We start from the raw sequence: 27,007 nt of genomic DNA, 5'->3' as shown, positions 1-27,007 counted from the left end.
AGATGATAAGAGCTGCTGAGATCTGTGGCCCCCTGAGTCGTTCTTTCTGGCAGACAACAAGTCTTTTTCTAACTTTCCTCAGCGCTTTGGAAGCAGTAATTGAAAATGGGAAATCTTTGTGCACTGGCTTAATAGAGCTGTCCTGCCCTTGCTGCAAAGCGGGGTTAATAACTTTTTCCAGTTCCATTACCCCCTGAGATTGGCTTCAGGTGAGTAAAGAGGCTGCACTGGACAAGGGGAAGTGGCCACGGGGCCTCCTCATCCTCCTCTTATCTCTGTTCTCTGCAGGCAGCTCACCTAACAATCATTTATGTGACTTATTATATACATAAGAGACTCCCCCCTTGTGTGTATGTGTGTGTGACCACAATGTCTGGAAATATCCTCTCGCAAATGTGTGTCCAGGCAGATGGTGGCGGATTCTTGACTGACAGCCAGTAATTAATGTGCCAGTTCACTAACTCATGTCCTCCTCGTGCACTTTACCAAATTGTAGGTGCACTGTTAGGTTTTCTTCCTGCATGCATCATCAATGCAACAGTGTTTTGGAGTTTTTTCTTGGACGTTCTTGTCAGTTTATCTGGCTGAACTGGTTTGAAATTTGCCGTGTGTTGCTGCCAGTTGACTTCATAAAATGTAGTTTTTCTTCTTCCTGTGAAGCAGCACTGACACAGCAATTGTTTTGATGCTAGTTGACTGGATATTTTTCTTTGATGAAAGTGAACAAAGACAGGAAAGAGTGAAAAGGCATCTGGAGTTGATCCGAGGTGCATATTGAGTCTTTACGCACGAATTGCTGTTTCTACTAGGATGACCCAAAATACTCATTAGTAACATCTTCATGCACAAAGTAAGCCAGCTCTTGGCTTATACTTTGGTTAAAGTCTTTTTTCCTTAACTGGCTGGGTGCAATTAAGCAAATGTGTATGAACAGACTCAAATCCGTATAGTAGTTTACTTATATTGGGAGTAAAAAATAACGATTTATTTTTTTGTTCAAATGTGCACATGTTTCTGTAGTCTGAATTTGTGCAGAATGTAGAGCAGATACAAATGATTGAGATGTGTTTATGCAAAAGAAGTTATTAAATTAAAGCATGTCTTAGCCCACTTGAACAACAACATTACTGCCATTAGCTAGATGGCATCGATGACTAAGGCCAGACCTGAATGGCACTTGTTCTTCTACATGTACTATTGATGCTACACCATAGGGCAAAATTCATTCAATAAAGAGCATGTGAGTCATAACTGTTGGATAATGAAAAGGTCTATAAAGCATGGAATTACTTTTAAAAATTCTAATTTACATGCTGAATATCTCCCCAGTTCAACATATAATGGTGTTAATTGTTTGACGCAGCACTCTATTATGCATGCAAACACAAGCTTTAATTTGCTTTGAGTTTATTTTGTGTCATTTATTGTAATTACACTGTTAGCGCTCCCTTAGGATCAAAAAAGTGTCCTTGCTATGATTATTAGTTTATCCAGATCTGTAAAGTGTCTTCCTGAGGATTACTTTACACAGCAGGAATTATAATCAAACCTGTGATTGGTTTAACATAACAGTTAGCAACTGTTCACCAGTACATGATCAAAACTCACAGTTAATTGTCAGAAAGCACTTAATATGACTTCATTAGCATTTTATTGTTAGTAAGGGATTACGAACCACTGATTCTTTCAATCCATCAAATGAAATGTGTGCACTTATTTCTGGCTCCTGTAAGACTGAAGAGTCTTCGCTTGTTTAGTCAAAGCACTTCCCTATTGATCCAGACTATTGATCCCTGCACCACGGCAGCATTTGTGCTTTTGATTTGTCTTTGACGAAACGTTTACGCCACCATTAGTCTCCTCCTGTTTAAAAAGTCAAAAGTCCCTTTGAATTACTCACTGTCTCTAAATGACAGAGAAGGTCAGCCTTTGAATGGTGACCTCGCCTTTGCAATTTTAAATTATTAAATTTGACATCAATTTAACTGAAGCAGAATTATTTTGTATTCATTAACATTTACAATTAACCCATCTTTCTTCACTTGGACTATGATTTAAAGATTCGATAGCAGTTTTGTAACAATGGATGTTTCAGCTAATCTAATGTGTGTTTTAATGGTTTATTTAGCTTAAAGGCTAAATACCGTTTTTTTCAACCTCGTATTTTCCTGTGTTTGTGTCTAAGTGACTGATGGGAACAACAGTCTTTGAAATTGGTGCAGTATTAAGCAAGATCACTGCAGTCGGCAGCGGCGAAGCAAGCTACAATGTAAGTTAATAGGGCAATTGTCCAGTTTGTATTTACCTTCACAGAAGTGCTCGTTTTGCCACTGACAGGCTCAGATTTATATTCTAAGTGTCTGACAACATTATGGAAAGGATTTCTAAGGAGGTCGACTTTTCTGTTAAAGAGTAAGATCCTTTTTTTAAACATAAAAACATCCACGAAATTGTGTTTGCTAAACCCACCAGACTCCATGTAAATAAACAGTAATTTTAACATCCTAAAATACGCTTCATTCAAAGTCGACAGAAACAAAATAAAAAGCAGTTTTGGGTTGCCTTTTCACTTTTCCAACCATCACAACTCTAGTGAGTCTAACTAGTTTTGGTTGAAATAAACACATAGTTTACCGATTTACATGTGAAAATATGTTGGCTATATACACGCTAAAAGTATTGTTTTTTTAAATGGAGTCTGGTGGGTTTAGCGCTAGCGACTTCAGAGCTGTTTCTGGTTAAACAGAAAGGTCTCAAAGAGGTTTTAAATGTCTATCTCTGAAGGGATCCTTTCCATAATGTTGTCAGACACTTAGAATATTAATCTGAGCCTGTCAGTGGCAAAAAGAGCACTTTTGTGAAGGTAAATACAAGCTGGACAATTGCCCTATTAACTTACATTGTAGCTTGTTTCGCCGCTGCCAACTGCAGCGATCTTGTTTAATACTGGACCAATGTCAAAGATTGTTGTTCCCATCAGTCACTTAGACACAGAAACATAGGAAAATAGGGTCCAGGTTGAAAAATACGGTAGTTACCCTTTAAGAACATTTTCACCTATAAAGGAACACGTTATCCTTCAGTTTATTTCACTGGATGTCAAAGCTATGTTTTCCATATGCTACATATTCCATATGTCTGGGAAATGTCCCCACCCAACAGATGACGTGGATAATTATTTAAGACACACCAATAGGACTGGCAAGCACGGGTTTATAAGCCACAGGTGTGCGTGATCACTCTGGTTTTCCTAGAGCGACACAGATTCTGAGTGACCTTGAGGTGGACGTTTACAATGTAACCTACAGGTATATACTATAATATAAAGTTTATTCTCATGTTGTTTTTCTGGCATATTTATAGTCATATGTATTCTGAATCATGAACCACAGTACAAGTCTCCATAGATATACAGACTTTTTCTCTTATGGAAAGTGTTTAAAAAAAATAGCTGTAATTGCAGATAATGGTTTTACACATGCTTCTATTTGATCCTAATTCTAATAAGCTTCAGGCTAAGAAATTATGACTTACCATTCCCAATTATGCATAATACTATCACACAATTTTATACATGTAGATGATGAGCACTCAACATATTGATTCTATCCCTTTTTACTGCGATGTCTGTGCAAACATGTATTCAATTGGTTAAAATTAGGCTGAGATATAACAACTGCCACATCATTTTGCGATAATTAGCAGATAATTCTTGATAAAATGGGTTTAATTGGTGATTTACTAGGTAATTACCTAATGAAACCCAATAAAACGACAAGAGGGAAGTGGTATTGGCAAAAGGCCTGTATGTCCTGCTCTCCTTGTACAGTTGATCTGTGACATACATTGAATGTGATGACAAAATGGACAGCATTAGTCCTAGGTTGGGCTGATTTTTTTGGCAGCTTTATCACTTCCTCAAACAGCATGAGATGTAACACCCGGCACACCGAGAAAGCTCGCCAAAACTGGAACCAGTGGAGAGCAGAGCAATCCACATGATACCAACATGGTGTCCAAATCTGAACTGAAGAAAGGGGTGACATATTTCACGTCTACATGTTTGCTCTTAATCTATTCATTGCTTTTAAAATTGTAGAAACGGTCACGTTAAGGGTACTACGACTGCCCAGGTTGGGGAGACAAAAATCCATTGGTGTGGGAAAAGAAAACATGAAAGGATGATGGAGGAGAAAGTAGGAATGCTAGGGGGAGAAAGAGAGCAAGGGAGCTGACCCAGTTAGAGAGGCAGGGAGAGAGCGAGCACAAGAGAAAGATGGAGAGAGAGAGGGGTGATAGGAGCGAGCTGTGTGCCATCTTCACAACTGTGGTTGGGGACCTGCTGGGCCATCTGGCGGCACTGTAATTGGGTTGGGGTTTTGCACCTGAGCGGCACACCTCCAAAGAGATTGTTGGAGCAAAAAAGAAAGAGGAAACAAGCAGTGAATTGCATCCTGCAGTGTAGTAAAGGTGGAAGTGACTGTGAAAATTGATAATAGGTTAGATCAATTCATACCCTAGTGTCTCTAAAATGTATATTTATATTTTTTCTTAAAGGCCCCATATTGTAAAACGTGAGATTTCCATGTCTTTTTTTTGTGATTAACAATTTTTTATTTACATTTTTTAAACAAAATACAAAGCATACAACTCGCAACATGAACATGTATTCCAGACCATTCAACAAAATAGTAACAAAATAGACAATAAACCATAAACCAAATAAACATATGTATTAATGAGAACACCGTAAGCGCATCATACACGTATCTCCCCAGCACAAAGCTTCTTAGTAGCATTAAACATATTATTAAACTATTCTGGACCCAGCTTCTTATGTGCTTATCCATCCCGCTTAGGATTGACCCATCTCCCAGAACAAAAAATAATCTTGGGCTGAATAGAACCTGGGTCCCTGCAATCCGACATAGGTTATCGTGTATCCCGGTCCAAAATTCCTGGACCTTATCACAGGACCATAGGACATGAAGTAATTGGTCGTCCTCTGTCTTACCTTTCCAACAATTTGGTGCGTCTTTCAGACCAATTCCAAACAATCTGGAGGGAGTCCAATAGAAGCGATGCATAATCTTGAACTGAATGAGGCGCACCCTCACATCGCATGACATAGTTTTAATATTCCTACAGATTCTGTCCCACTCCTCATCATCCAGTGTAATACTCAGATCCCTTTCCCATGTCTTTTTGAGGGCTGTCAAGGCTACATGCCTTTTTTTAATTATAAAGCAGGATGGCATAAATACTGTAAAAGTATCAAAACTGCCCATATATAAAACGGTGCCTTTAAACAAGCTGTCAGGACATCTGTACGGTTGTGTTGTCACAACTGTGCTATATGTTGGTAGAAAGTGCCGCTACAGTGCTGTTACAGTCCTTTCCCGCCTGCAATGACGGTGCAGATATGCCGGAAGCACATGTGGAAGATCCGTAAACACGACTAATCAGAGCAGACTGGGCTTTTTCGGGAGGGGGGCTTAAAGAGACGGGCCCTAAAATGGAGCGTTTTAGACAGAGGGTGAATACAGGTATATTCAGACAGACATTATGAGAACAATAATGTGGTTTTTTTTTTAACATTAAAGCACGTAAACATGTTGTCGTAGAAACCCAAAACACATATATGAACCTGAAAAAGAGCATAATATGTCTCCTTTAAATTAGCTTATATCGACCACAGGTTACAATATGGGAAGATTGAATGTGACACCTTATCATTGGAGTGGAACAGACATGCTGCAGTGTGACTGGGAAAGGGAAAACGCAGCCATTTTGTGCAAAAATAACATTATTTAAAGCTGTCTTCAAAGTGGGTCATAATAGAGACACGGCAGGTATTAACATCTGTGTTGCAGTGGATATACAATATGATTACATAGCGATGACAACTCTTGGAAAAGGAAAAAGGTCAACAAGGCTCTCAGGTTTTCCATAAAGATAAATAAGGCCTGATCCACTTGCTCTTCAAGTGGACTGCCTGCTGTGAGGTACTGCAGACAGTGGAGATAATGCAGAAGTTTTATGCTTGAAGGGCCGAGTAGTCATTAAGGTGCAAATCTGAGCTGAATTAATCTTTCATTTTGCCAGTGATGTGAAGCCTGATGCAAGAGGCATAACAGGCTCCATGGGTGGTCCTCCACACACATACTCACATTTGGGTTTTTTTTATTTGACATTTTGTTTGGAGATTGAGAAGCATCAGCATCCTAAGGAAAATGATGTGATTTAAAAGCTTGGAAAATTATATCATTCAGATGCATGTCTCATTCTGAAATGAATGGTGTCATTTACATAAACATTTGCACCCACTGCCTGCTGAATTCTTTAGGGTAATTATTGTCGTTGAAAATGTCGCACCTTGTATATAACACATCCTTGTACAAGCATGGTAAACCATCATGTTCGCATTTTAGTTCCTCACATCAGACATAAGCTCACTTGGAAATATTGAGTGAAAGCCTATGTGCAGCCCACCGTCAGGGTATGATCAATTATTTTTCTATAGAGGAAGCCTCCTACATGCACTCTGCAGAGTGTCATTATGCTCCCTAAAAGTCCTCGCCTGTGTTGAAGTATCTCTGTCATCGCCAAGCATGCCTTTCAATGACTCAGCCCCCACACTAACCTTGCAGCATTTCAAAGGGAGACCAAAGGGAGGCTGAATGAACATGGACATGCGTAGGCGTCCATGCAACAAAGGGGGAGGTTGAGAGGGCCAAGGTAACCAATGGCTGTTTTGGTCACAGCAGGAGAAGGTTCATTGCCACTCTTGGCGTGGGCATGGAGTTAAATTAGATTATAAGTTTACTTTTTGTAAACTAGTTAGTGTTATTTTTGTCTCTTTGGAATTATTTTTCAAATGTGTGTTGGTGACAGACAAAGATGTTGTTAAACAAGTGACAGACAAAGATGTGGTTAAAGAAGTGCTAGCTAAGTGTTCAAATCACAGCTGGAGAGTGCAGTGATATTATGCTTTCGCAGTTTGTTGGAAAACAGCAGCTGGTAAACCTGAAGTGATTGTGTGGCCCGCCTCATGCCAGCAGCTCAGTCAGAATTGCTTTTGTTCACAGAGTTCAGTGTCAACACAAGAGATTAAAACTTGGTTTTATCAATCTAATTTCATCTAAAAACACATTATTATTTCATTTTAGTGGTGTTGGTGTGCTGGTGTCACATGTCTACAGTTATATATAGTCCTAAATGTCTAGTATGGTTATGGTTAGACATGAATATGAAAGACAAAGGATTAGACCCACTTTATAATTCAAGATACATTTATCAAGACAACATTTGTAAGACAAACTAAAAGCAGCGTAATATGTTTGTAAAGTACAGTAGGTGGAAAATTAAACATTTTAGATTGTAGATTGTAGCTTATTTCATTAGTGAATTTGATGAAGTCTGAGGGATTTTAGATATTTAACTGAGAGACAGAAATCAAAGTGTCATATTATCAAAGGACTATGTTTTCCGGATAAATAATTAGGAGATAACATTGTGGGCAGTTCTTCTGCACATCAAAGGGTATTGAGAAGTACATTAACATAACTTGTGATTTCAGGAAAAGAGCTCAGGAAATGTATGTTGTAAAATCAAGGGGGTAAGCGAGCATCTGAAAAGCGTACCTCCAATGGGGAGTTTCGGAGGCTAACAAGCCATCACCTCCCGTTAGCATCCCATTGACTGCCATTCATTTTGGCGTCACTTTTACAGCAAATTACTTTACATCTGCAGCATTTAAAGACTCTATTTGTCCATTGTTTATTTCTAAAGAAACACGACAATGTATAAAAGGCTCCATTACCTTGTACCTCACGTTATGGCTCCGTAGCAGACGTTTTTGTAAAAATAGGCTAACGATTGTGTCATAACCATGCGACTTTCTGTCGCATAGTAGAAAAATTACCATATAGTCAGGAGAAGCTCGAAGGCAGTTTCGACTTACATTAGCTGTTTAACTTTAATTACTAATGTTAACTAGCATTTTAGTTAGCAATAATTAGCCTGTGCCTATGTTATCTCCATACCTACGCTTTCCATCTTTGCAAGATTGGGAATGATTGAGATTTCTCTTGGCACAGCTACCAGAAGACTTACAACTTTCAGACGGGTTGCTCACGTCACATCTCATCGTCAAGCTCAGTTTGAGGCTGCGCAGTAACGCTCAGCCATCACTGGAAAAGTGCTTCTAATAGACTTCACTGGTCTCAGTCAAAGTCTACGGCGTCACATTGTCCATTCATTTTACTGTCTATGTGTAAATGTCATGAGGACAGCAACTGTTGTCCTTTTGGTGACTTGAAGATATTGGACTGTATATAAGAACAGTTGAAGAGATGAGAGAGAACACTTCAGGTCTTCTCCCGTGCCGCACGTATTAAAGAATCTGATTCATCCCACCAGCGACTCTGTACTTTTTAACAAAACAAAGAGAACAAAGAGAATTTTTTCCGCGGTAAATTTTTTCCACAAGTATATTACAAGTATCTCCTCTGTGATAATTGATATAAAAGCAGGATTATAAAAAAAACCTTTGGTGGCACGAAATGTACACAATTTAAGCAACTGAAAATGTAAGTACAGGAGAACTGTGTAAGGACATGAATACCAATTTTCAGCAATAACTTACATGTAGGATAATTAAACAAGACCATGTATCACTTTCAAGATTGATAGTCATTTTCCACTGTTTTATTGATGTCTGTATGGTTATAAATGAACATCAGAGAAGATTAAATAGGGCAAAGAAGTCATGTTTTAGCTTAAAGGAACATGTTGGTGCTAATTGCATGAAGGGTCTGTCTGGGCAATTAAAACTCCAACACAATATCTACATGTGCTAGTGAGGATCTTCAAGGCAAACTCTCAAATGAGCCCTTTTAAAGGCGAGAGTATGTTTACGTGGTTGTCAGCCTATAAGCTCCTCATGTCTTGTGTTTGGCTGACGACTGTGTAAATACAGTTGACATTACATGTACTCAACACGTAACAGCTGAACAATTATTAATTACGTGTGGTTGCAAGGTGGAGGCAAAATGAACCTTCATTGTCAACCAGCGATTCATATTAGCTTTGCTACCTGGATACGGTTTCCAAGGTATAAACAGAGCCAGTGATTTACAGTTTTACTACATCATACAACCACAGATACTTTATGTTACAGTAATTTGTTTCTCTTGGCAACAGTTGTCTTTTCCACTCTTAACAGCCACTGTCATTGCCAATTGTATATTGTGTCTCCTCCTACACATGGAGCCCCTTTTTGTTGAAACTTTTGGCCTAAATTATTTACTATTACCCTTAGATCTTACCCTACTGAATAGGGCGTACTCTGTCCATACAACCTGTCCAACCAGTTGAAGTGGCTAGGGCAGTGCCAGGATATGATCCTTCATTGGCTTTCTTGGCAAACACCACCAATGGTGTTCACTGGAGTGCCTGGCCAAGCCATATTGCAGTGGTCTGAAGGTGTTTTTTTTTCTCTAGTTTATTTCTAAAGAACGTTATAAACACTCTTTTGTCACACACACTGGGACTACCACTGTGCCGGACCAGAGGTCACTAAGTTTCTAACTACCAGTCAGCTCAACCTACTGGTTTCTGGTGACTCTGATGCTAATTGTCCCATCCAGCTTAATTGGCCACTACTGAGCCATGCTTGCTGGTGGCAGAACACCACTTCTTCTGCCTCTCTTTGTTTTATTTACTCAGTGGTGGACTTTAGCAACGGGCCTAAGTATAACTTCATGTTATAGTGTTAGATGTTATCCAGGATAAATGTATACTAAGAAGTTGTTTAGCTGCCTAAAATGGGGTTATCAGTCATATTACAATGTCATTTTTCCACTATCTGACATCAGAATTGGTTGGTTAATAGGCTTCTACAGCTGAACTCAGTGTTACCAAGAAATTTAAGATTGGGTGTTCTGGATAGTATAGGTAACTGGGAATAAGATTGAAAATCAGATGAAGAAAATCTGATTTGTTTTGACACCCCCACTGCCAATAACTAAGCTGGACGAATGACGGTTTATCGAAGTCTCTCTAATTAACGAGCTACTTGGCAGTCTGTGTGACTTCTGTTTACAAACCCTGGTTTTTCTTATCATTAGGACATATGAATCAAGTCTGTAATTATATGAACTTTTCCATTAAGAAAACCAAGAAAGAAAACTATGTTATGAGTCACGGTACAGTCATTTTAGTTGTATACATATACAAGTGCATAGACTATATGCTTATGTACTCGAAATACTGCAAAAAACAGTTGTGATGTTGTGATGCCTCCACATGGCTCTCACAGACAATTCCCCAATATGTGAAATACCAAGTTTTTTTCACAGCCACATGCACTCACACGCACACGTGGCCGAACCGGCTATCAAAACAAAGAACAGAGAAGCTTGGATTACAACACTCACAGAGGGAGTGTGACTTCATTCTCTGCTCAGAACGCCATAACTCCACTATGGATTTACACAGCAAATATTTTTTTTTCTGCTATATTAGTGTTCTGCATGTCAAGTACAGCCCCATTTTAAAGTTCAAGCCAACAGCAGAAATAATCTACCTCATCTTCTGGTGAGACTGGTTGGCGTCACTAAATGTGTTATGGGATTAGAGTATGCCACTTTTAGTCTCCTCATGCTTCTTCTCCAGCCGGTGTTTGAATTTGAATAATCTTATTGCCTCTGGTTCTTTGATGTTTTGTATTATTTGCTCCAAATGCGATTTCTGTTGAACATCATGTAATGTCCCGATTAATTGATGTAATGTCAGTGTTTGTATTTAGATCTCTTCACAAAAGGACATTGATTAAGGTGTGGAAACATGGGCCGTTCTTTGATTTATTTTACTTTGGTCTGCTGACAATTGTACATACAGCATCTAATTCTCCATACATATACCTGTGGTAGAACCCTATAAGTATAAGTTTGACGTCATGACATTGATAATTAGTATTGCTTTATCTGGTTATTATTGACTTTTAAAGTAGCATGTGTGTTTGATGTACACATAAAACATCCACCGTCCATGGTGCTGACTGGGAGGTTGATGTGTAATATTTGCTGCAGCGGAGTCTTTCTGCTCTTTGATAGATATGCAGAGTCAACTGATAAAGAAAATGGCAGTGTGCATTGTCCATTAATGTCATTCATGTGATGTTGCTACACTTGCTGACGCACATTGAAAAACAACTTTAAAATCTCTAAATACCACTTTCCCAGAACACAGTCCATATTCACTATATATTTAGATAATGTCAATGTAGCATCAAAGTGCTTGAACATAAATTATATCCTCTTGTAACTTAAAATATATTAAATGCATCTCAACCTCAAGGTTAAGACAAAACTTTGGATTAACCAAATTTCAGATTAAATCAGGTTTAACTGCACTGATAATGTTATTCTTTTGCTTTGACCCTTTAAGTTTTTCTGTTGCTGTCTGCCAACTATGAGGTAAAATATACACCCACATTTCTAGCAATAACTGGGAATATGTCATTTATAGAGCTCAACAGTGACCACCGAGTACATTTTTTACATTCGTTCACAAAAAAAAATCATTATATAAAGAGTTTTGAGCTTGGATCTAGGCCAACCAGCTACAAAATAAATCGTGACTATAAAACATTTGATTCAGCGCAGAAATATTGGAAAAACGCAAAAAAAGGCAAAGGTACAGGACTGTGTAATGATCATGAAGTTCAGTGGTAGCACTAACTCACTAGCTGTTTGTGGCTGCGGTTAACATTTCCACGATAACATTTCCACGATAACATTTTCCACGGTAGCGAGGGTAGTGTACAGTAGTAGTTCTCCATGACATCACGAAAAAAACATGTCTGTGTTAAAACAAAGTTGATGTCATATGGACTTGTGGCTTCTACATGAGCATAAACCATTGTTTTCACACTCTCTTGGATGGTTAAAGGTGCAATATGTAATACTGACAGTTGTTAAAATAGTTACTGCAGTACAAATTCAAAATACTGGAGAGAGTCGTCTCCTCCTCCCCAGATTCGAAGTTCACGGAGGTTGCCAGGCTGAAACAGCAGCATCCACAACAATGTTACTAGACGCTTGTCTCACATAGAAAATTATTTAACAGCACAGCGGAGTAGCTAACGTTAGATTCTGGCTATATTGACAGTCATAAAAGCCCGTGCTCACGCGGAGCTCTGTACCCAACTGACAGGCACACTTTTTTGGCTTAGAATTACGGTAGGAACCGCTAAAAACACAACAACCTCGCTGTCCTCTCCCCCCGACGGACAGACACACTTCCTAGGCTTAGAATTACGGTTGGAACCGCTAGAACACAACAACCTCGCCATCCTCTCCACCCGGCGGACAGACACACTTCCTCGGCTTAGAATTAGCTAACGTTACGATAGGAACCGCTAAAAATAACACTAACGTTACCTTGCCGTCCTCTCCACCCGACTGAACACAATGTATTTGCTTAGAATTACGGCAACGATTGCTAAACACACTGCAAACTCATGGTCCTCTCTTCCTGATTTACAGCCCCCCTCTCTTGGCTTAAAATAACTCACCGTTGTCGGCTACGGCCGCTGAACAGGCTACACGTTGTAAACAGCCGTGGCCCGCCGGTAATGTTAGCAGTTAGCAGGGTTAGCATGGCGGTGTTAGCCAGGACCAGTTGGGATTACTTTGCTAGCTGTTTCTCAATTGTTTTTGCAAGTAACAACTCGTGTAGCTATATAATTCAGTCTGAATACACGAATGTTGAAATGACATAAAATGCCCGTCCCTTGGAGCCGTGATAAATTAGCCTGATGTTAATGCTTACCTGTTCAGGAAGAAATTAGTCAACTTTGCATCCTTTTGGGCTCTAAGCTGTCTCCATCTTTCAAATACATCTTTAATATTTACCCAGGTATTTGTTACCACTCTGGTCACGCAACTGTTGGAAACATGCCCTGGGTTTTAGCGCGCTGGGTTTGCGTTTTTACAGGTATATCTGGCAACCCGGCCTGGATGTCAAACTGGGTAGATGATAACAACACACAGGCCAAAACACAAGCAGAAATTCCGTCACGGAATGGAAATTTCAAAAGGAGAAAATACTGGCTTTAGCATTGTTGTCAGAAAAGATAGTATTTCAACTTAGCATGTTTCCTTAATATCTGATGACGCATTGGGGTCATTTTTGGATTATTACAGTAAATATATTACATATTGGACCTTTAATAATCAAAAAGTCCTTGAATATTAATGGGATTTTAACTTCTGCAACACTGTTGAAAAGGTTAAAGGTGCCTTTCTTGTCATTCACGAAGAAATGTCATTTATCATCTACATTTAACCCATTCTATATGCCTATAGAAGCAGCCACAGGGACTGACTCCAGTCTGGGGCACTGACCTAACATACATGTTTTTGGTGGTGGGAGGAAACCCATGCAAACACAGGGAGAACATGCAAACTCTATTCTTCACCAGAAATTGATCTCAGTATTCAAGAGTGCCTAATTGCTGTCGTGCGACAGTGCTAACCACTGAGCCCTAGTTGAGCTATATAGTAGGCGTTTTCTTCATTGCCTCTGGGATCCAATTACCAGTCGACAGCTTGAAATAAATGCAAGTAATATCCTCCAAGTTTCCCAAGAACAATCCTTCATGTATGTGATGGCCAATCAATTTTAGCACAGATAAATGTTCTTTGTTTATAAATCTAGCTGATTGCGTTTCTTGCTGGCACTAGTCTCAACAGTAACGGTGATAACCTAGTTTTGATAGAAACAGGGTTGTGGCTGGTTGCCAGACTGAATTCCCAGATCGGCTGGGAAATCTGGAATACAGTTCAGAGAATGAGAAATGATTTCACCTTCCCTACCAACTACAGTCAGAACTAAGTAAACAAGGGAATATGCTGCACACAAGTACTCTGTGAAAGCTGCATAGTGGCCAACAGCAGATCATAGTTTGCTTTTTTTCCCTAGAGAATTATTGTAAAACTAATAATTAGTACTAAATCCGCTTTGTCTATTATTCCGGAGAATGAAACGCCCAAATAAAGTGTCCAGATATAGTTAAACTGTATCTGAGAAGCACAAATATTGAAAAGACACTTCATATCTCTGCTGTAATTCAGTCGAAATTGCCTCGCTGCCTTTGCAAACTTAATTGTATACGTTCGAAGAAACATGAATTGGATTTCAGCTCTCTGAAGCTTTTTTTTCCTTCATTTTTTTAAAGATTATATTACGATGAATTGCCACCACATTTTGTGCTCAGCTCTTTGAGGTTTAGAAAACGTATATCATTAGAGGCCTTTCTGTGGATAAGAATTCGATTTTTCAATCACATAAACGCCTTTAAAAGTGTTTCTGTCGACACCAGTGCAATGCCCTCTGTGAAACAATACTATAAATGGGAAAATATGAGTGTAATGTGTACTGTGGCAAAGGAGGAGAATTAGGCCATCAACCTTCACTGTGTACTAGTGGAAAAGCTCTACAACTTTAGTATGCCATTATCCTCTTTGATTACTATGGTGACAGAGCCAAATTACATATAATAACCTGCACAGAAAGAGTGGACAATAAATAGCTCTTATTTGCAGTAGATTTGTCACAGCGCTACAGCTTTGCCCAACGTCGTGTGTCATGATACTAAGTAGTACACAACACTTGAAAGATGCCTGTGTTGACTAACAGTCACTTATGTCAATAATTCTTTATTTTCCAATCAAAACATGTTTTCATAGAAATTAATAATAATTAATATTCAGTTTTATTATATATTTTAAATGTTTGTCAGCCTCCAAATTTCATGCATGCTGTTTTATGCATGGCAATATTTAGGTAAAACTAATATGTGTAGATTTATCCTCCAGTACATACTTGTTTACACAGTTTCCTTACAGAGAGAAACTAATAAGTAGAAAGACTCGATTAGTTGACTAAGGGAAAAAAGAATCTCCAACTATTGTTTTTTAACTGATTAAAGCTACAGTGGGTAGAAAGAAAAAAAAACGCCACGATTTGAAGTAGAGGGAGACCTCTTCCTGAACAGGGGCGCAAAATTTGTTAAAATACTAAATATGTGTCAAACCATTCTGAATTAAGTATTGGGGCACTGCAGAGACGTCCCGGCCAAAAAGGGTATAGTACAGGCTAAAGAAAAAAATCTTTGTTTGGTACAGATCCTCGCAAAAATCACACTATAATCATTTTAATTTTTTTAATTTTAATACTTTTCAATGAAAATGGGAATATAAATACAAAAGTCATCATTCCCTCCAATATCGTGAATCATATCGCAATCGCAATATCAGTCAAAATAACTGCAATTAGATATTTTCCTCATATGGTGCAGCCCTATTTGTTGCCCAACGACACCAAAACAAATTGCCTACCACAGCTTTTAAGTGTTTTAGTTATTTATAAAGCAAAAATGCAGAGGAGTATATATTTTGGTTCTTATAACACCATGAAGTCACAGAGTCTTTAATGTTATAGTAATATATTGTAAGTGACTCATTCTGTTGGCAGTATTGAAACTTCATTTCAACCATCCTTCCACGATGATAGTGAGGTGATGACTAACATGTTCAGGGGTGAGGCTGCTGTGACATACAGTACATTATACATGACTGTATCCACACATACAAACGTATACAAATCACCGGTTAACATAAACCGCACATTGTTTCCTTCGTCCCCCTCACAAAAAGGCCTGAATGTAAAGTAAATACACCTGTTGTGTACAAACAGCATGGTGTGATAAGATAGTGGACGAGTAATCTTCCCTTCATTGCAACATTATTAACTGTGCTTTCGGTTGACTTCTAATAGCACAGAATTTCAATTAAGCCAGTACCAGTGCTGTGATTTACTGCCTGCGTTGTATGGGAGTAATAAATAATCATTTTATCTCTGCTCTGTGATGCTAATCTGGAGTTTAAGCAATGAGTGAGTAGCTTTGTTCTGAATTCAGCGTGCTGGCCAATTCATTCTGGACCCAAGCTGATGTTTACCCAGGCTGAGCCAGCAGCTGCTCACACGGTCTGCATCAACTCAGTCATCTGACAAGGCGTGCTCGCTGCCTCTGACATGCATCTGTCACAGTGGCAAACAAAAAAAAAAATCTAACCCACTCTGTTTGGTCTTTCTCTTTCTCCACTTGTACAGCATCTGTCTGGCTGCCCAGTATCGCCATAATGACTGAGAGTCGAAGGGAAGCACTGGCGGCGCCTGAGCCCACCACCGCCTCCTCCTCCACAGCTGGCTCCAACACCACCAACATGGCCAGCCCGGGTACCGGTGAGAAGGATGAGGCATTTTCCAAGCTGAAGGACAAGTTCATGAATGAGCTGAACAAAATCCCATGTAAGTGTGTCTACTTTCTCCGGTATAACAGTGGGCCATTTTTTGAGCTGAAACAAATAGTTAATTTATTGATAAGTGACCCAACCAGTCTTCTGTGATAGTAAAGTGAATATTTGGACTGTTGGTACAACAATTTCAAGACGAGGAGCGTGTGCCTTCCCTTCGTGGCGCCAGTGCACGGAGCTTAGAGCAGCTGTGGTCTGATGAAATCTCAGTGGAACTCCGTGACAAGTTTTGCGTCATCCAGCGGATTTCAGCAGACCACAGCTGTGCCACCTTGCATTCTGGGAAATTGTGATGGACTTTCTTTACTATTTTTGACATTTTGTAAACCAAACAATTATTGACTTAATCACAAAAATAATCGTCAGAACATACAATAGTGAAAATAATTGGTAATTTCAATTTTTAACAACTTTTACATTCATGATGTGTTTTTGCCCCTTCAAAAACACTGACTCCAAAACCACACAATTCATCCAAACAGACCTTGTTTCCATCCCAGTTGGATCTTCGTCAGGTCAAAAGTGTCTTGAAATGGTTGTCGCACTCATGTATGTATGTACTAGGGTTTAATCCCGGGAAATGGGATTACTGGAAATACACATCCAAACTATTTCCCGTTTCCTGAGAAGTGTAACAGGAAAACAGGTAAAACTAGTTACTTTCTATGCGTAAACCACATGTTGATACATACAAAATAAACGTATCACAGAAATATGCAAGTCCTTTATGTAAGTACTTTAGACTGGCCACTATTAGCTCTGACGTCACATTTCAAAAAATATATTAAAAAGGCTTTACAGCTTTCATCAATGCTGTTTTTCAGCAGCCTCGCAATTACATGTGATGTCTATAAATACATTCCCTCTGATTCAAACCACTCAATCCATTCAGTGTGATTCTAGTGTGACCATGACTCAAAACATTATTCAAGTGTGAGTGAACTTTTGTTGATGACGCACAAGGATAGGCCAGTATTACTCGTGCTTTTGATAAAAGACTTTCAGTGAATCAGGTGAACAAATAATTTACTACATGTCTTGCATGAGTCAACAACAAATTCAAGTATTTCTTGCACTGAATGGCTCAGATGGAGTTAAGTAACTAAATTATTTGAGTGGAGATTAACATCTGGCAGCAATGATTTAAGAGTTTGACATGATAAATTGCTAAATTGTGCGTAACTGGCTTTAGTTTTTGCTGTTAGATTTTCAGTCTTTTTATCTTACTTGTGCTCTATGTCACTGTTTCTTCATTTCCACATAATAAAACACACCAATTAATTCAATTGTATTTATAGTATCAAATCATAACAAGAGTTATCTCAAGACACTCTACAGATAGAGTAGGTCTCTATAATTTACAAAGACCCAACAATTCCCCCAAGAGCAAGCATTTAGTGCAACGGTGGGGAGGAAAAACTTCTTTTGAGGCAGACATTCTGTAGCCTCGTGAGACCGTCCTGATCTCGCAAGCTCCAATGTTCAGTCTAAACAGCATGGCGGCTTTCACGGATGAGATGAGCGTAGCTATCACGCAAGTTTTATCCGAATTAGAAAGTATTCCTTCATTGAAAGAAGAGCAAAAAACGGTACTGGAGGCTTTTCTCGGAGGAAAAGATGTTTTTGCTCTTCTCCCGACTGGTTTCGGCAAGAGTTTGATATATCGTTGATGTGATTGGTTGATTTGGCCCATCTATCACCAACATAGGTGGTGATAGACAGATGGTTTATCCAATCAGCTAACCAGTATTTTCGCCCCTTCCCAAAAGTTCTCCCAGATGGATATGCCAAGCAAATGCCAAGCAATCCATCTGGCAGAGTCAGGTTAGACATTCTGTCCTTTTATCACCGAACCTTCCAACTAAATATTTCCACAGCTACATGTTTTTGCCTGAAGAATTTTGCAGTATTAGGTCTTCGAGAATATGGTTGTATGGTGTCATCCAGGATAAAGCACTGTGTGGAGGTCCAATGATTTTTTTCATTCAGCAAGAATCTAAAGGTAAATATATCCACAGGCTCATGTGGAAGTAATTCTCACAACAGGAAATAGCTACTGTGGAAGAGAAGACCTATTTCTGTGGCAAAGACACAAATGACACCACCAGTCGTGCTCCCCTTTCCAGAGAACTAATTTTATTGTCAGATAACTCATGGTTTCAGCTAGTAAGCTTTATCTTTCACGTGTTCTTGAATAACACATTTTCATTAATGGAAAACACGTTTTGATTTGTGTGCTTTGGGCCAAGGGTAAATAAATAGGGTCAACGATGTTCCTTATTGTGATTCCAATATGGGGCTGAGGTTGAATTCCCCTTTAGCTCGGTTTTGCAAATGTATTGCTATTCCTTCAGCATCTAGCCCAAGCCTGACAATTTTGTCCACATCATCTTTAAAAGTAGACGATTTATTATTGCTTCCAAATCTTTACATTGTAATCTGGAGGAAAAAAACTAAATCTGGGCTTCTTTTTGTATACCCTAGGCAGAAAAGTTATCTGAGAGCTTCCCAAAAAAACATCTGTCCTTTACACAGGGTTTTAGATTACTGTTTTCTCACCTCATCCCCTCAATCAAAAGCAGTGTTTGCTCCCAGGTGCTGCCAAACTGATGATGAATGACCCCAGACTTGTTTACTCCGTGGAATATCGATACTGTCTAGAGAAAGTCAGGTGGCAGATTTAACAAGGAATATGCGAGAGGAGAAGCTGCATGCTCAGCTAATGCTGCTGCAGAAGGTTTTCTTTTGGGCTTATATCCCAGTTTAAGCCAGGCAGGCTTTGAGGCTGGGTGCATGGGGCTGTCAGACTGGCCTAACTTCTTGCTGAATTTCTGTCCATCAGGATCTGCAGGACATATATATGTGAGCTATTGCCTTGGCCCCAGCTGTTGGCTGATGGTTCAAGCATCTAAAAACCAGCAGACATTATCTCAGTCTTTCTGCATTTCCTGTGTTTGCTTTTTTTTTAGCTATTCTAAACATTTTCAAGGAAAAGTCCCAAATATACAGTATGTTTACGTGCATATTTTATCCAGTAATCTCACCTTCCAGTTTGGTGAGGTCTATTCATAAAGAGATAGTTTTGTTATGGTTTTCACATTCTTTTTGATGCGCTGTAGGTCTGCAACTAACACATTACATTTTTCTGTTGAGCATTTATCAATTATTCTGTTGATTGTTAGTCTATGGATTGTCAGATAATAGTGAAAAATGTCCATCACAAGTTCCCAGAGCTCGAGGTGACGTCTTCAAATTCCTTTTTTTTTTTTAACCGTATAAAACCCAGAAATATTCAATTTACACAGATGTAAAACCATGAAAAGCAGCAAATCCTCACACTGGAAATGCTGAAACCAGTTTTTTTTGCTGGATATACACACTAAATAAAAATAACATTTTAAGAAGTAGAGAAATGCACCCCCCTAAAGGGATGGAAACCAGAAGCAATATGTGATAATTAAAACAACATGATTGTGGTGCACAAAATGTGTGTACAACAATTCCTTCTGCAACAAAAATAAATACATCTTATCAATTTATGAAGGTCCACAAAAACATAAAAACATGAAAACACACACACACACACACACACACACACACACACACTGAGTGAATTCCGACTATGTAATCACACTCAACCATATTGTGACTTCAGATTGAGCAGAGGGGTTGCCTCCAAGGAAACCAGTGTATTGAATTTCTTAGTGCGTTTTCTAAACACCCAAGGCTTTACTTCCCAGTAACAATTAACCTCTGAGCACAGAAGCTGTTTGATCCATGACTGCTGGCTCCACCAGCCATTACCCCAAATAACACAGACAAGCGATTGACATTTTAAGAAAATAAAGGTTTTTTTTATTAGGGGGTTTGTGCTTTTAGGCAGCCAAAGGCACTCACAAACATTTTTACAAGCTGCAAAACGATTAAATTCAAATATATGTTTTGTTGCCTCTAGTGGAGCAATCTGTTATATTTTGTCTAATTTAAGAATTCAAGAACACTTGAAACTTGCATTGTTATCAAACCTTATATTTAAGTCCCACCTTTGTAAGGACATTGAAAATTGTAAACAGGAGCAGGTCTCTTTTTTTATATTTGACAAAATCCAGACAGCATTTATGTTGTTTATGTTTATGTTCATTTATGTTGTCTTCATTTTCTGTGTCCCACAACAGCATATATATATATATATTAAAAAAAGCTTTTTCTTGTGCACTCTGGTACTGACTTTTGGGACTGTGTTGTGACAAAAGCTCTCTTGGGACCGACCGACTGTCTTTCACTGTTGAGTGTCATACAGCTGATGGTTACAGCTAAAAATACAGAAAAATAAGATTAAAATATTTAGTGGTGTAACTGGAGGCAAAGGAAAGGGCAAACACAAAAAGATACGTCAGAGCTTGAATGTGTCTCAACTTGTTTGACTTTGTGGCTGCTCACAGTCATCAGACAGCAAAGTTTATTAAGAGGGATTACGTTGCTGGATCAACAGAGCCATTCGTCTCTATCTGCTGCTGCTCTGGTGACAAGCCCTTGTTGTCTACTCTTTGCCCTCGCTTTGCAAAAGTTTGCCTGCCATGAGACACCATCAGGAGCTGGTCAAACCCAAGCCAGATCAGTCTCAACCAGCACCAGCTTTCCCTCTAAATCTTCAGTCACCAGATGGGAAACAGATCTTCTGTCTTCTCAGAGATTTTGTCAGCATTTGATTATTTATCGTTATGAGTCTCTGTGTTGGAGCTTTTGTAAACATGATAACTTGTTTGTTCTGTTTGCCACCTGTGAACATTCAGAAATAGCTGAATATGAACAACAGCCCAGACAGTAAAGTAAAAATAAAACACAAACTGTTTGTGTTTTATTTTTGTTATATAAGTCTTTTCAGGCTTAAGTGATATCTGGCTTTTGGATGTCAACATCCATCCTTATAGAGAGCTGAAGGCTGACCCCTTTTCAAGATAGCCTCTGTTCCAAACCAAACTATTGGACAAACTTCAAGGAATACTTTGCCGATTTCAAACCAGCTCTGTGTCATCTTTGTGTGGGAGTGTCTGGCAGTGTGTTCAGATAAAAGATGTGTGCCTTCCCTTCGTGGCGCCAGTGCACAGAGCTTAGAGCAGCTGTGGTCTGATGAAATCTCAGTGGACCTCCGTGACAAGTTTTGCGTCATCCGGCAGATTTCAGCAGACCACAGCTGCTCCGAGCCCCATGCACCCCCGCCAGGGAAAGAAGGCACACAACGTTCATGTAAACACACTGCCAACACTGCCAGGACACAGAGCTGAATTGAAATCAGCAAAATATGTCACAATTCATCCAAAAGTCTGAGTGAAATTTCAAAACCACAAATGTCACGTGTTAATATGCTTTTACTCTGAAGGCAAAAAAAACAGAGCTCTTTTTTATGCACCAAATTTAACTGCTCTACTTTTTTGTGTCTATGAATTACAATCAGCGCTCTTCTGTCTTGTGTCATTTTCACATTACTGGTGTAAATCCATCTCATGCACTGTTGGATTTCGATGGGTCTACATTTTCTGATAATAATCAGAATAATAGACCAGACGGAACAGATATACCCAATTTAACCAAATCACAAATGAGTAGACCAGCTCGGGTTTTTGGTACAAGAGGAGAAATACACACACAGTTTTCATCAGTCATCAGTTTCTATATAGCCAGTCATTGTTGCAGGAGATGCTCCGTGTTGCAATCGCATTGTTTGCTTAAACAAGCCAACAAGACACAGCGGGGAAAGGGCGCAGACAGAGTGTTGCTCTCATAACCATAACAAGCTATAATGTTGAGGTTAATTGACCAACAGGGTCCTGTCACATTGGATTTGTTGCAGCTGCTGGAAGTGGATATAACCCAGATGCAATATTACACACACACACACACACACACACACACACACACACACACACACACACACACACTTTTAAATGCATCCATCAAACTCAATCCAGTTCATAAAAGCTTTCTGTCAAATATAAAGTGCTATGTATTACCAGGGATGTAGAGATGGAACTCCTTTTAAATGCAGAGTTGAGTCGGGACAGAGACATCTTATAGGACTGGCATTGATATTTATGACATAAATTTGAAGTATTTGTCAATGTAAGTGGCAAAAACTAATGCTGATCCAGGTCAATATAACTTACTGCTTTACTTGAAAGGATATCTCAATCTCAAGACTATCTCACCACAAGGTCCATTTAGGAGCTGTTCTGAAGCTTTTGACTGTATCAAAATATCTTCCTCTGCAGATGGAGGCGCCCAGTTGTAATGGAAATATTTGGGCCTTTTTGAGAGAGTCCTGCACTACTACAGTATGGGCTAAATTGTATTAGATCAAATTTTTACTTGCATATTTATCATGACTTCATAATGGTCATTGATTGGAGGTTGAAGATTGTTTAAAACATTTTTGACATTTTTTGTCATGCTTGAGATTTTTTATCCGGGTCCCAGTAAGAATCAGAGAGTAGAGTTTAATTACTATAGGAATCAGAAACTGACTAAATCAACTTTGTAGATTTATGTTCTGTGTTTTATTCCACACAATGTCTTGTGCAAAGGTGGGTACTTCAACTACTCAAAACATCACAAATTTGCCACAAAGGGCTTTACAATTTATACAGAACACAATACCCTATATCCATACACCCATTGTAGAAGGAAAAACTGTAAACAGTCCAAAGGCAGACATAAAGACAGTAGAAGGAGGAACTACAGTGGATTTTAGTATATGTCACTCACAGTGTTGAAAGTACCTTAAAAGGTTTTCTCATTGTTTAGTGCTCTAGTGCCTTACCATTTTAATGATGGTGCTGAAAAAAGTGATTTGAGCCATGAGGACCAGCAAAAATGTATTTCATCATGCGCAACCCACCCATTAGAGAAACTCCATTTTCTATGCCATGTTGCTCGGCAGAACAAGAGATAAGTGCTGGGAGTTGAAGTGCAGTACGCTTGCTGCCAATAGTCCCTCTCGCTCTCTCTTTCACGTTCTCGCTCTATTTCTCTCTATCTCGAAAAAAGACACTCACACAATGTAGTTAATTAGGGGATGCTTTTAATGCTTTCTGGGACTCAGGTTTCTTTAATTAAGGAACACAGAAGTGCCTTTCACTGGAAGACACACGCTTGATGACTAAGATCAGGGCTGGGTTCATGCATTGATTTTAACTGTAACTGGCTAAATTGCATTCCATCAGGCGTCGTGAGCTTTGATGAAATGCCACAATGAGTGTAGACTGACATAACCATTTAGGGGTTATTAAAGAAAGAGTTTACATTGTGTTTATTTTGATTTTTGTTAATCAGAGCTATTTGGGGGACAAAAAACCTCAGTTTCTTTAGAGAGCTGATTGCTTATCGTGGTGGTTTGCCAGCTTGAAATACGAACCTGTCACATCTCTGACACTTCCTTTACTAAAAGACTGTCTCCTTACCTTACCTTCTGTTTGCATTTGTATATGCGAGGTACAAGTAGTTTTCCAGTGCTGAAATGTGCCACAGTATCCTCAGAGGTATAAGAAACAAATCCTCATGTTTTGTCCAAGGTTAGAGGTGTTCAGCAGGATTTTGCCGAAAGAACTGGAGATGTAGCCAGAACTTCTCTGCAAAGTCAGGCATGCAGTCTCTCAGCACAAACACACTTGTACTGCATTCTAATAAGGCACCCATGAAGGGTTTATACTAGGGTTGTCAAAATAACGCGTTAATTTCGATTAATTAATCTGAGAAAAAATAACGCGTTAAAAAAAATAACGCAGATTAATCCATTCCATATTGACGTTTGACCCGGAGCCGTTCTAGCCATGGTTCTAGCCACCAGTGGACTGTAAAATGAAGGAGGGAGACGAGAATGTGCTGCCTGGATCATTAATTGAAACATTTACTTGTAAAAATCTTCTTCCTGCCAACCCTGGCTACCGAAATCTGGTGCCACTGATATGTCTGCACTTCTCTCTGATGCTCTGAAACAGACGGCAACACAAACAGACAAATCGACAGCAGCTAACGTTAGCATACCGCTAGCTAGTAGCTGGATTAAACACGGTTAAAATGCTGACAGCTAACGCTAAACGGTGTAAAGTTTGACTGTGTTTTACTGTAGAGGGTTCAACACCGGGATGTAACAATCTGCAGCTGCCTTTGGAAAAACAACACAGACGATGCGTTCAATGAAACTGGTAAACTACAGCCTCGTGGTGCATTTGAAGTTATTGTAAATGTCCATTTCCCATCTGATGGTTGTTTTTGTCGTTCAACAGCAATTTACTAGTGAAATAAGTTATTGTTATTGTTATACATTATTATTAAATCATTTACTTTTGACCATATGGCCTTAGCAATAAACAAGCCGTTCTTTAATGTCACTGACTGTTGTTTAGTACCCTTTTTTTTTTTTTTTTTTACTTAAAAGTATTGGTTCAGGCACCGTTAATTATGTATGCGATTAATTTCGATTAATTAATCACAGAGTATGTAATTAATTAGATTACATTTTTTAATCGATTGACAGCCCTAGTTTATACATTGTAACAAAGGCTTTAATTGTAGGAAAAGCTTTATAGATCACCTATAAGCACTTAAACAGAACAACATTTGTTGCCAGGCTGTGAGAAATCCATGAGACTGATTGGACAGTTTGACTTCCAACCTTTTGGAAAACATCTGCACAGCATCTGGACCAGAATTTTACTTTTACAACATTTACAAGTATTTATAAATGGATTACTAAAACATAGCCAGATCACAACCAAAGGATAAACAGTGTCATTTATAAATTATCATGGGTTTCTTACTTTCTACTGTAATAAATCATTTGGTCTGCAGTTATACATGTGAATAAGTCGCTAATAAATGGGTTTTAATCTTTCTAATCTGCAGTTGTAAATGTTAATAAGTTATAAATAAATGGAACGTCAGAGGAAAAACGATCCAACCAGTCCCCTGGATTTGTTCAGAATCTTGTAACCAAAAATGAACGCCTATTAATGGATTTTTTAAGCTATTTATGGCAGCAGTAAATGTATTAACCCTTAATTAATTGATTAGTTATGGTGACTTGTAAACTCTTTATAAATGGCATCTAATTAAAAACTTGGCACCTGTATGAAAAATCTAAATGTAAGTGCTATAATTTGACTTTGACTGTCCTTTAACACTCAACATTTGGCTACTAAATAACAAGATTCCCAATAGAAAATCAGTCGCTTTTTATGTATCTAAGGTACAAACCCCAAAAAACTCTACCTGACCCACAGTTTATTCTCAGTATGGTTTCAAGTTTTTAAAGGAAATGCTTAAAGGACTTGTTTACTATGAGCCATCCAAAACGTCAGTTTGCCACCTCCATCACCACACCACGCTCCGGGGCAAGGCCAAAAGCTGTAGATCCTAAAGTTATTTTAGAGCATCACTCACTGTTTTTCCTCGGAGGAGAGTGCTTATTGATTTTGTCAACAGAGCATCGATTTTTATCCCCTCCCTTTCTCTCTCTCCCCCCTCGGACCTCGGCAAGAAACCACAGCTGAATGCTGGTGAGCAAAACCCCAGAGTGTTATATAGACTGTAATATACTTTTTTGTTTTGATGGGTCTTTTTGGAGTTTTTCAGATAAAGTCTTGGCTTATTTTTATCTATTGGTTTGTTGGATGTATGACCACCATTGGGCTTCTTCCTTAAATCAACCATGATGTGAACTGTATTTTGTCTTTCATTATTGTCTTTCAATATTAAATATTTTTCAGATGTGGCAGTCCAAATTGCCTCAGTAAGAAGTATTCCCTTTGCCATTCAGAGTAGTAAGCACTGACAAGACCAAAAAACATACAAACATACCTAAAGTTGGCTAATTTGTCTGTTATTCCTTTCTATTAAAATGAGAGGTGGGCTGCCAGGTGTTTGGCGTCTGCTGAGTAGAATGAAGGAGCAGCGATTATGACTGCTGAAGGGAGAAGTCTGTTGCAAGGTCTCTCATTATTTTCAGCCCATCTGGACTTTATGTTGTCTCTCCGCTGTGTGTGTGTGTGTGTGTGTGTGTGTGTGTGTGTGTGTGTGTGTGTGTGTGTGTGTGTGTGTGTGTGTGTGCATGCTGTAGCTGAGTGCATGCACCAGGGAGCACTAAGCTGTCTGCTGCTGACTATAGTTGAGATAGGTGTCACTGTGTTTGCAGCAGGCTGTTAGAGCCGCCATTGTGTTGTTGAGCTGAGTGTCTTGACAGTCTGTAGGTGACAGAGTTGACTGCTGGAGGAAGCAGCAACTCATATGCCAGTGCCACTCGCATCAAATTGCCTTTTCTGATATGTCATCTTAAAATTTTATTTCACTTATAGTTTTCATTATGAAAAAGCAGTGTATCTCCAGGTTTAGAAAAGTCTTAAAAAGCATTGATTTCAGTTTCCTCAATAGACTGGTAATACCTGCTTAACCGGCTTGTAAAACTACAAGCTCCCCTCTTTACTAATCTGTGTATCAAATCTATCTAATTATTTTGTCTATTTATATCCATTTGTATTCATGGTGTCTCAAATATGTTGTGTTAAAGGACAATTCTGGTGCAAAATGAACCTAGGGGTTAATAACATATGTGTACCGAGTCGATCATT

The 27,007-nt window shown here is 38.9% G+C and overlaps 1 protein-coding gene across 6 annotated transcripts in view; it reads left to right on the top strand.

The window, feature by feature from the left end:
* The window catches only part of syt1a (synaptotagmin Ia), a 209,533-nt gene that overhangs the window by 145,530 nt on the left and 36,996 nt on the right, over window positions 1–27,007 (top strand). For all 6 annotated transcript variants that reach the window (XM_031313288.2, XM_031313289.2, XM_031313292.2 and 3 more), the window contains one exon: window positions 16,183–16,380. In XM_031313288.2, coding sequence (XP_031169148.1) covers window positions 16,212–16,380 — 169 coding nt within the window. In that variant the 5' untranslated portion in view covers window positions 16,183–16,211. The remainder of the gene's footprint in view (window positions 1–16,182; window positions 16,381–27,007) is intronic.

The sequence above is a fragment of the Sander lucioperca genome, chromosome 20, assembly GCF_008315115.2.
Source record: "Sander lucioperca isolate FBNREF2018 chromosome 20, SLUC_FBN_1.2, whole genome shotgun sequence".
In the NCBI taxonomy this organism is placed as follows: Eukaryota; Metazoa; Chordata; class Actinopteri; order Perciformes; family Percidae; genus Sander; species Sander lucioperca.
The sequence above is the reverse complement of the archived record's forward strand: the minus strand, read 5'-3'. Positions and strand labels throughout refer to the sequence as shown.